This window comes from Cordyceps militaris (assembly GCF_000225605.1).
Source record: "Cordyceps militaris CM01 unplaced genomic scaffold CCM_S00008, whole genome shotgun sequence".
NCBI lineage: Eukaryota > Fungi > Ascomycota > Sordariomycetes > Hypocreales > Cordycipitaceae > Cordyceps > Cordyceps militaris.
Genome location: NW_006271976.1, coordinates 871,329 through 883,156, shown reverse-complemented (window position 1 = coordinate 883,156; position 11,828 = coordinate 871,329). Strand labels below are relative to the sequence as shown.

At 26.0% G+C, this 11,828-nt stretch overlaps 2 protein-coding genes across 2 annotated transcripts in view; both read left to right on the top strand.

Moving 5' to 3' along the window:
• Positions 1–533, top strand: part of CCM_09332 (uncharacterized protein) — a gene marked incomplete at both ends in the record, with an annotated part of 1,768 nt that extends 1,235 nt beyond the window's left edge. Inside the window, one exon of the mRNA XM_006674466.1 lies at positions 275–533. Coding sequence (XP_006674529.1) covers positions 275–533 — 259 coding nt within the window. The remainder of the gene's footprint in view (positions 1–274) is intronic.
• Positions 534–1,632: 1,099 nt separating this feature from the next.
• On the top strand, positions 1,633–3,058 carry CCM_09331 (uncharacterized protein; the record flags this gene model as incomplete). Its single annotated transcript, XM_006674465.1, has 3 exons — positions 1,633–1,760; positions 2,254–2,814; positions 2,878–3,058. The coding sequence occupies 3 exons, from the start codon at positions 1,633–1,635 to the stop codon at positions 3,056–3,058; spliced, it is 870 nt and encodes a 289-aa protein (XP_006674528.1).
• Positions 3,059–11,828: the final 8,770 nt, after the last annotated feature.

Below are 11,828 nucleotides of genomic sequence, written 5' to 3'. Positions count from 1 at the left end.
TGGCTTCCTCGCTGGCTGGCTAGCAGGCTTACTTACTTGCTAGCTTGCTGGCTGGCTGGCTGGCTGGCTTCCTTGCTGGCTGGCTTCCTTGCTGGCTGGCTTCCTTACAGATAGCTAGCTGGCTGGCTGGCTAGCTGGCTGCCTGGCTGGCTCTAAGCACTTAAACAGAAATATTGATATACTGAAAAAAATTACACACGCTCTCGGTGTATGCCTAGTGCGTAAACCCCGATACAACAATGCAAAATGGGTTTTGGCGACAACTCACCTATAGGCTGCCGTATTCTTCTGCGTATGTTGCAGCAATTGTCCTCAGCCCTCATCGAAAATGGCACTACTTCGAAGTTGCGTGGGCGGACCATCTGGAGTGGGTTGAAAGGGTTGAAAGTAGCAAGGCTGCCGTAGAAGCCCTCGGGAAGACTCGCTACGGGCCCGTCACCAAGCCGGCTTATTATAGTGCAAGCTCATGCGCTGGTGGACCAGCCGCCAGTAAAGAATTCGTTCCTCGCTTGGGAGGACGAGCGGGACCTTGACCTTCCCACCCAATTTGATGAGTACCAACACTGAGCAGGGCCGGCAGAAATCCACTAAGCCTCACAGCGAGCTCGCCAGCAATGAACTCGGCGGCGACGCTGGTGATGAGGATCGTCTTTCTTACTACTTAGCCACCATAATATTCAAAGAAAGGACTCGGAATTTTAAACTATTACTTCGACAATTCTTCACAGAGAATTTTGCAGGAGGTGATGAAAATAAAATTACAGATTAGTTAAAAGCAAGAGATTCGGACCATATTCTCAAGTAACTCTGTTTGTTTGTTTTCACCTGAGCCCTAGAGACTAGGCACTGAGCAGAGAGTCGCCTCATGGGAGGGTGGTGTTATGTTATGTTATGTTATTATTTAACGTCTATGTGGTAGCTCTGTCATGGGAGGGTGAGAGTGTTCGAAATCGGGCTCCTAATCCCAGAGAAGCTAGATTCTTGTCATCTTGCCACCATTCTCGATACGGTTAGTTTCCTGTCATCTGCAGACGAGTATAGTATACTTAGATTCCCACTGAACTGGATCAGAGCTGCGATGCACATGAGCTGAACTCCGTGCTGCATGATGCCTTGGCTGTCGCGGGAGCGGCACAACTGCTAATTTTTTGGGGGCGTCGCTAATCCAGCTCAAGCCTTTTGATTCATGCCTGGCATGTCCGACGGTGAAGAAGACAGCTGCGTTGAGCCCGAGACATGCCTCGCAAAACATGCGTCGCGATGTATTTCCGTGCAGTCACACACTGTATAGGATGCAGCCCCACGTCAGGTCCTGCATGTTCTCCGCTCACCAGCTCGGACAAAAGGCCCAGATGCCGACCGGCGACACGTCAAAATGCAGAAATGTCGAAGCAGATTATGTCTCTAGGCGGCGATAGAGTGGCGCAGATGTTTTGGAACCAGGGAGCAGACAGGCACACCACAGAGGATTTTCAGTCGATGGTAAGGACAACCAGCCAGCCGTATATAAGAGTAAAGCGAAGAGGGAATGTTGCGAGAATAATATGCGGCGACTTTCAAGTACACGGCTGCTCCGTCCCGAGAGAGGCTTCATCTACAAGTATGAGGCAGTTTTGCCAGGCTATACTAGACATGGTGGAGGTGGGCGACTTGCGTGAGATTGAGTCTTTGGCTGATCGCTTGCGCCCGTACAGGGTCGAGACATACAACACGGCGGCATCCAAACTGAAGCTCGTCTTGGAAGATGATCTGCCAAACAGGTAACGTGTTTCGCAAGCCCTGGTAGCCGTTGCTAACGCTTGATAGAAACCTCGCTTCGGCGCGACTGGTCTCTCCCCTACCAAACCCCCCAAGAGCGTGCTTGGACGGCTTCTTGGACAAGGCTACAGGTGGAAATGCAGCGGCTGCCCAGACTGACAATGGGTGGTCTGAGTGGCTTCTCACGCCGACTTCGCTTCTAAGCCCGACAACCGAGGACTACAGGCTTACTGATAGCGACATTTCAAGTCTACTTAGTGGTGATGATGCGGACATGTACGGCTTCTCGGTGGGTTATCGCTACACGCCTCAACGATGATGACAAGTTTAGACGCGTTGTTGACATCTAGTACTGTAGCTAAACGGCAGCGCTGCCACTGGACTGGGAATCAACCTAGGCGATGATAGCATTGATCCAAGCGTACTTTCACTTACAACTAACCCGACAATGTCTGTCCATGGCTCAAGCACCCCTCCGCCCTCATCCCATGCGAGCCGGGCGACCCGGAGCGCCCCGTTCATTGGTCTGAGTGCCTCGCCCCGGAGCTTGCTGCACCCGGCCGAGGTTGAACGGTATATCCGGAGCGACTGCGCCAGCTACCTTCAGAACAACGCAGAGCGCTGGCTCAAGAACGGCCTCTGGTACCAGACCGAGTTCCCCAACCCGAAGGGCGCCGACCCGAGCTGCGAGGGCCTGCGCTTCGTGTACAGTTGCATCTGCCGGCTGGAGATGCGCATCGAAGACGACGCCATCAGGAACAGGATGGCCATTATTGTCCTGCACGAGTGGTACGACAGAAACGTGCAAGAGGCGGCGGCGGCCTACCAGCGGACGGGGCAGACGAGCCGCGGTAGAGGCTACGTCTCGGTCCTGGTCGACAAGATCCTCGCCCAGGTCCACGGCCATGACTGGGAAACGGCCAGCCTGCGTCGCAGAAAGGAGCTCCGGGCCAAGTTTCACGATCGCAAGCGCTACGGGAAGAGGTGGTGGACTCTTTCACAGGCGGCAGGGCAGGGCATCCTGTTCTTATGCACGCAGCAGCTCGTTGCCATTGTGTAAGTTGCTAAACACATGAATTCAGCTAATGCTGATCTATTTCTTCGCTTTCAAATTTCTAGAAAGAATACTAGAGTTTCCTGCGAGAATCTCCGAATACTGGGAGAGATGCTGTCCCACGCGCATACGGACACGGCCAAGGTTCTGCAGGCCTTTAATCGGACGGCTGAGTCTCTGATCCAAGGTGGTCACGGAGTTGACCACGACAATGATTTGCACCCACAGCTTGAGAATATTGCTTAACAGACTGACAATGGGCGCATATGAGTTTCCGTACCAAGAGCTACTGACGAATACATGTGTTAATATTAAAGTCACACGTTGTAGCGAAGCTTGTCCATTTGAATGCAGATCAGAGAGTGGTGAACGCAGCTGGGCAGCCGGACACTCTCCTCCGGCCGCCACAGGGTTCAAAACTGTCAGGATATTAGCAGCAAGCTAGAAGAAGGAGAGTAGAGAGATAGTAGAGATATTATAGCATAATAGCTAATAGTTCCTAATATAACTTTATTAATTACTAAAGAAGGAAAGTCCTCCCTTAGTAGCTTTTTACTATACTATTACTCTTTTATAGCTACTTATTTATATATAACTATATATAGATTATAATAAGTTATTTCTTTTTTTTATTTTTTCTTTATAATAGTAAAAGCTTTTTTATTTTTTTAAAATATAGTTTTTATTTTTTATTAAAAGTATAATCTTTATAAAAGTAATTAATATTAATCTTAAATAGAATATTAAATAGGAGTTTATATAGGTTTATAGTATTTTTATTTAATTTATATAACTATTTAATAAACTATACTTAAATATAAAATAACTTTATAATTAAAAAATAATTTTTTATTTTCTTTATAGTAATTATTATTTTATTATTATTATTATAACCTTTATTTAATAAAGTCTTTTTTTTCTTTTTTTAATTTTTATTAATTTTTATAAGTTATTTTTTTTAATCTTTTTATAACTTTTATATTATATTTTTATTATTATTCTAAATATATTAATATTAACTATATATTTTAAAAACTAATTTTAAACTTTATATATTTTTTATAAGTTTTTATTTCTTTTTTATTAGTTTTATATAAAGGTTAGGTTAGATTAGGTAGAAAAGTAGGGAAAGAAAAAGGTAGGTTATATTACTTATTAAGATTAAAGCTTATCCCCTTTTTCCTTCTAGGAAATATCCCCTTTATTTTATAATAACTAAAAGGAGGATAACCTATTCTTTTAATTAAAGTTTAAATACTATTTAAATACTAATTAAAACTTATATAAGTTAGTCTTATTCCTATAGGTCTACTTAAGGTTTTAATTTAAACTTAACTTATATATAGATTTTACTAATCTTATAACTAATTCTTCCTTAGGCTAACTCTAAGTATCCTTTTACCTTATAGCTAATTAGTTATTTTATATAATTTATACTTACTATAGATCCTTAACTATTATATATTTAATACTAGTAGTATTAACTTTACTAATAGTATATAGTCCTTTAATTACTAAGGTTCTTTATAATTATAAATATTAAATTAGATTTAATTTAAATTATATATATTAAGGTATTATAATTACCTCCCCTTTTAAAAGGTACTTCTTTAAGTACTATATTTTAACCCCTATATTATTCTTTACTATTATAAATAGGATATATACCCTAAATAATAAGTTATTTTATAAATATAATATAATTAATTTATATAAGTATTATAGTTATTAGCTAATAACTATTAACTAATAAATAATTAATAGAATAATATAAAAGTTCTTTAATTTATCTTTAAAATAAGTTCTTTTATATTATCTTTTTATAACTTTTTATTTATACCTTTTTTTAGCCTTATATTCTTTAGATTATTATATTAACTCTTTATAATAAGTAGACTTATAATAAGGTATTCTTAAATTAAGCTACTTCTTTAGTTATTATTATTAAATAGTAATAATACTTACTTATTCTTCTTAATTTCTTAATAAGCCTTTATTAAACCTTATAAAGCCTTTATATTAAAACTATAATTATATTAACTACTTTATCTAGCTAAATAGTATATTAATCTATATTCCCTTTACCTCTAGGTTATATTAATACTATAATTACTTTTTTAATATAGGTATTTTCTTTATTATTTAATTTTATATTACTTTAATTTAAAGATCTTATAAACTATTTTAACTAGTTAAATACTAATTAATAAAGCCTATATCCCTAGTTTTATACTTAGATTATAGTTTAATCTTTATTTAGTTTAGCTTTATAAATCTTATTAATACCTTATTTTTTTAGCCTAATAACTTTACTAATATACTATAAGTATATTTTATATAAAAATATCTTAACTTTTAGTCTATACTATTAACCTTAAGCTTAACCTTTAGAATAAGTATAGTTTAAATAGTAGCTTATTAACTTAAATAAGATAAAAAGGTACTTTAGCTTTAAAATAAGGCTATATATATTAAAGAGTAAAATAATATTACTAAATCCTTTACCTTCTTTATATATACCCTTAGAATAGGCTATATTTTATATTCTAATATTTAAAGAGGCTATTATTATTAAGGTATTTAAGGCTTTATCTTAACTTATAGTTAAACTATTAATTATTTTAGCCTAAATATCTTTTTATAAGCCTTAATACTTAAGCCTTTATTAATTTATCTTATTATTCTTTTTAGTAAAGAAGATCTTATAGTTATTAAACTATATTAAATCTTCTTTAATAATTATAACTTTATTTAGTACTTATAGCTACTATATCCTATTATTTTTATTACTCTTATTATTAAAATTAAAGATTTAAATATAAATACTAAATAAGATATTACTAAAGATAATAATAATAATAATAATAATTATATTAATATTTATAACTAATCTTTTAAAAAAGAATAAATAGATAATATAGATAAAAAGAGTAATACCTTTAATTCCCTTAATAAGATAATTAATATTACTTACTATACTTATATAATTAATACTTTCTATATATATTATATTCTTTACTTCTTTATAGCTTATTAATATAAGCTTAAATTAGAATTTCTTCTTATATAATACTTTTTTATAAGATACTTTTAGTCTTTAATAGAAATATCTTAATATATATACTATTATAAAATATATATTAGTTATTAACCTATATATTAATAGTTTAATATTTAAATCTATTTTATAGTTAATATTTTCTTTTTTTAATAGAATCCTTATAATATATTAACTAATTATACTTAGTTTATCTATTTTTTAGACCTTAGTTAGTCTTAATATAAAGTAAGAAATAATAATAATAAATATATTCTTTATTAAGAAGTATATTAAGATTTAGCTTAACTTAGCTTTAATTTAACCTTAACTTTTAATATAGTTAAAAATTAGGATAATATTACTTATAATTTAACTATAATTAAGAAGTTTTTATAAGTATATATTCTTTTCTTATTTATAGTCTTTTTAAACTTATAACTAACTTCTCTCTTTCTTTAGATAGGATTCTTATATTAAATATAATAATCTAATAAATATATATAATATAATTATAGTTTAAATTAATAGTAAGATCCTTTTATTAGGATTAACCTTAATAGATAATAGCTATAATCTTTAGCTTAATATTAAAGTATCTTTTTAAACCTAATACTTATATATCTTATCTTATTCTTTTCCCTTATAAGCTATAGAATTTAAAGTAAGTATATTTAGTATTTATAATATTCCCTTATAATAAGTAGGATATAATTTAAGACTTCTATTTATTCTTTTTTTTTTATTATTTTATTATATAATTAATATTATTTTATAAAAGTCTTTTATCCTTTTAATAGTTATTAATATAACCTTTTCTTTAAATATCCTCTTCCTTTAGGTATATTCTTAAGATTATTTTAAGTCTTATATTCTTTAATACTTACCTATATATTAGCTATATTTTCTTTTTATATTTATTTATTATATTTAGTAGGCTATTCTTTTTATTTAACTAGGAATAATTAGATTTTTCTTTATTTATAACTATTTATAATATTCTTTATTTCCTACTTATCTTTAAGATCTTTAAAGTCTAATATTAATAGTAATTTAATATTACCTCCTTTTTAAGGCTTTAATAAGTTAATATAGAATATATTATATAAATATTTATATTATTTAAATATTATAAGCTAGTATATTTATAAACCTATCTTATTTAGTATATATAGTAGTTTAATCTAGTATAAGGTTAGCTTTTTTTAAGTAGCTTTAACTTAAAAGTTCTTTATAAAGAGTATAACTAAATTTCCCTTTTTAAGTTCTAATAACTAATACTTTATATTATAATATTAGTTCTAGTATATTATTATTATTTCTTAATATTAAGTTATTTTATTTTATACTTTTTATAGTTTTTAGATCTAGGTTCTAAGTTCTAGTAGTCTCTCTTTAAGTAAGTTAACCTTAACTTATATATATATCTTAAAATAAAAACCTATAAGTAAAAAAACTAAACTATTCCTAATTATAGTATTTATTATATTATTATATATATATTAAACTATATATAATAGCCTTAGTTAATTATATTATATTTTTATTAAAAAGTAATATAAATAGTATTTTAATATCTAATTTATTTATTCTATTTATCTATTTATCTAAGGATAAAAAGTAGTAAATAATTATTAATAAATATATATTATATAGTATAATTCTACCTAGAAGTTACTAGTAAATAGTATACTATAATTTAAGATAATACTATCTAGAGTACTAAATATTAATTCTACCTATATATAGAATAAATCTACTAGGTTAATAGCCTTTATTATATAAAAGACTATAAAGAAGAGTAAATACTTTATATAATAGTTAATAATAATAAGAATAAAATCCTTCTCCTTATTCTTAAAATAAACTAGTAATAAGCTAATAATAAAATCTATACTTAGCTCTACTTATAATTAACTTAGTATTAATAATAATATAAATATACTATATAGCTTATATTATTTTATTATTACTAGCTAATAAGTAATATATATAGTAATATAGTTTCTTATATTATAATTTATATACTTTTAATAAAAGTTTTATTAAAGAATATTATTTATTTAATTTATACTAAAATATCCTATAAATAGATTATTATAGTATAATTATAATAGCCTATTAATAAGTTCTATATTCTTAAGAATATAAATCCTACTTTTATAGTATAATAGTAAATTACTTTTAACTTATTAGCTTTTTCCTTACTAAGTTCCTTAAAAATATTATTAATATATTTAGTCTACTTTTTAGGCTTTAAGAATAGATATTTTTAAATCTATTTCCTTTATTTTATAATAATATATATTTATAACTATAGTAAGTACTTCTATACCTAGCCTACTAAATTTCTATTAAGTTAGGTTTAAGTCTTATAAGGTTATACTTTATATTTAACCTATAGGTATATTATTTATTATTAATATACTATCTAGGTCTTTTATATCCTCCTTATTTCTAAGTTAGACTAGTTCTATTTAGCCTTTTATAGCTTAAATACTAATTATAATAATAAATACTATCTTCTTTTTAAGATTATTTATTAGACTTATATTTAGGCTATCTTTTAAAATATAGTTAAATTAATAACTTAAGGTATTAACTAGATTACCTTTTTTTATATAATACTTTACTATAAAGCTAAATAGTATTAAAAATATATACTATTTAGCCTATTTATTATTAAGTTATAAAGTATTTATAAATATTTAGAGATTTAAATAGTTTATTAAGACTTCTATTAGTATATTAGTTTTATTAAGGTATTATTATTAATATTTAAAACTTTTTATAATTACTAGTATTTCTTAGTCTTTAATAGTATAATTTTATTCTATATTTATTAGTTTTTAAGACTAAAAAGTAAAAAAATAATATTTTCCTTTTTTATCTATTTAAAATATTATCTTTAATATTATATCTTTAGATATATTAATCTTAAGTTAAACTAGTTTTCTAACCTTATAGTTCTTTAATAGTAATATATATTAAAATACTTTTTTAAGTTATTAGAATACCTTTTAACTAGCTTTATTTATATTTACTCTTCTAAGTTTTTTCTTATTTACTATACTTTTTAAGTAACTTATAAGTAAGAAGATTATAACTAAATATTAGTTAATAAACTATTAATAGAAATTATAAAATCTTAAAAATATTTAAATTTCTTAAATATCTTTATTTTAGGCTACTCTTAAATTATCTTTATTTTTATAAGATTTATTTAGATTCCCTATTCTAAAAGTAAGAATCTTAAGAACTTAACTTCTAATTAGTAGAACTTATATTTTAAAAGCTTAATATATAGTTTTATAGTATATAGTTTCTTTAAAACTAATTTTAAATATTTAATATATTCTTTTTTAATTTTTAAGAAAATTAAGATATTATTAAGGTAAATAATATAAATATAATCTAATAGTTTATTTACTACTTAGTAAATATAGCTTTAAAATATTATTAGTATATTAGTTAATTTAAATAATATTACTAAGAACTTATAATACTTATAATAACTATTAAATATAGTTTTCTATTTATTACTTTTCTTAATATAGATATAATAATATATATCTTTAATATTAATTTTTAAAAAATACTTAGCTTTAAAGATTTAGTTTAAAATCTTAATAATTAAAAGTAATAGGTATTAGTTCTTTTAAATAACCTTATTTAAACCTTAATAATTAATATAAAGTTAAAAGCTTTTATCTTTTTTAAAGATAAATAATATAAAAGATTTAATAAGGCTTACTAAAAAGTAAATCTACTCTTTTTTTAAAGCTTTATTAATAAACTCCTATAAGGTCTTAAGTTCCTTTAAAGAAAAAGAGTAAATAAGACTATAAAATAGTATCTATTCTTTTACTATATTAATAGTATAGTTAGAATCTTTAAACTTAAGGATAATTCTAGCCTTAGAGTTATTAAATATATTAAAGTAATCCTATAATTCTAAAAGGATTATATAAAGTATTAGCTTTAATTCCTTTTTATTTTCTAAAAATAATAATAGTTTAAATAAGTTAATTACTATAAAAACTACTATAGTAGTTTATAGTTATTTCTTAAACTATTAAGACTTATTTAATATAATTTATATACTTTAGGTTTTAAAGAATTATAGCTATTAGACTAAATTAATAAAGATATTATAGTTTTTTAAACCTAATATCTTAATTAAAAGCTAGTAGTTTTTTTAATCTAAATCTTAAGATAAAAAATACTAGACTATAATAGTTCTTATAATATTTTTAAAATCTATTAAAATAATTAATACTTTATAAAGTTTATTTACTTAAAGTTAAGCCTTTCTTATTATCTTAATTCTTAGTAGTTTTACTTTTAATTTTTAAATATTAAGTTATAAAGCTAATTTAATACTAATTAGACTTATAATTACCTTTATATTTAAGATAATCTAAATAGTATTTATCTAATTAACTAGAGTATTTATTATATAAAAAGGTTTAGTTATTATTTCCTTTTATATAGATTTTCTTTATATTAGGCCTATTTTAAATTCTAATTATAGCTTTTTTTTTAAGCTCTATATTTTTAGTTTTAAAAGGTTAATATAAACTAAAGTAATAAAAAAACTAATTATACTATCTAGTTTCCTTTTCCTAAGTCTAGCTTATTAGTATTTTTATACTTAGGGTATTTAGGTACTATATACCTAGGTTTATTATATTTATAATAAATAATTTCTTTCTTTTTTTAAGATAAAGGAAACTTTCTTTTTTAATAAAATATAAATAGTCTTTTTTAATAGTCTAGCTTTAGTCTATTTTAATCTTATTAGTTATTCTTATAGTTTAATTTATACTTTTTATTAGTATTTTCTTTTAATCTTTAGTTTAAAAGTTTTTATTTTAATATATTACTTTTTTAGTATTAGGTTATAACTAATACTACTTTTTTCCTAGTTTTTAGGTTCTTATTTATATAATTAATAATTTTTTTTTTATAACTATTCTTATAGTTTTATAAGATATTATTAAACTCTTTTAACTTCTAGAAGTATTAATACCTTCTTTTTTAATAAATCTAAATATAGATAAAAATCTATAAAGTATTAGCTTAACCTCTATTTAATAAACTTAAAGATAATAGCTATATTTATTTCTAGGTTAATAAAGTCTTTTAATAAGATTTTACTTTATTTTATAAAATAATCTTAATTATTATTATATTCTTCTTACTTAATTAATAATAACTTATTTAGGTATTAGTCTTATCTAGCTTAGTAAGCTAAGTCTATATATTTTTAAATATAAATAATTTTTAAAGATTTCTTATAAAACTTTTTTAAATTAGTTATAAAGGCTTTTTATAAGTCCTTTTTTTATTAATTATAGATTTAAAAGTTATATTAGTTTAGTAGTTTAGTAATATTTTAAATCTAAATACTTTAAAAAAGGTAATTATTTTTATTATTTTTATTTTATAATAAATAACTTTTTTTATTTAACTTAATTTTAAAAAGTTAAAATTCCTTTTTTAAGGTATTCTTTTACCTAGCCTTATAAATCTACTATTAAATCTCTTTTTATTTTTTATTTAGTAAAAAGAATATATTATTTTTAGCCTTTTTAAAGAAATTATTAATTTTTTAAATTATATCTTTCTTTATTAGTATAGTAAAGGGATATTTTAGAAAAGGTTAAAAAGATAAAGGAGTTAAGATACCTTTTTCTCTTTATAATTTAGCCTTATTTTTAGTAATAGCTTTTATTCTCTTTTTAAGTAATTTTTTAATAAAAGCTTTAGAATTATAAAGGTTAGGTTAAATTAGGTAGAAAAGTAAGGAAGGAAAAAGGTAGGTTATATTACTTATTAAAACTAAAGCTTATCCCCTTTTTCTTTTTAAGAAATATCCTTTTTATTTTATAATAACTAAAAGGAAGATAATTTATTTTTTTAATTAAAGTTTAAATATTATTTAAATACTAATTAAAACTTATATAAGTTAATCTT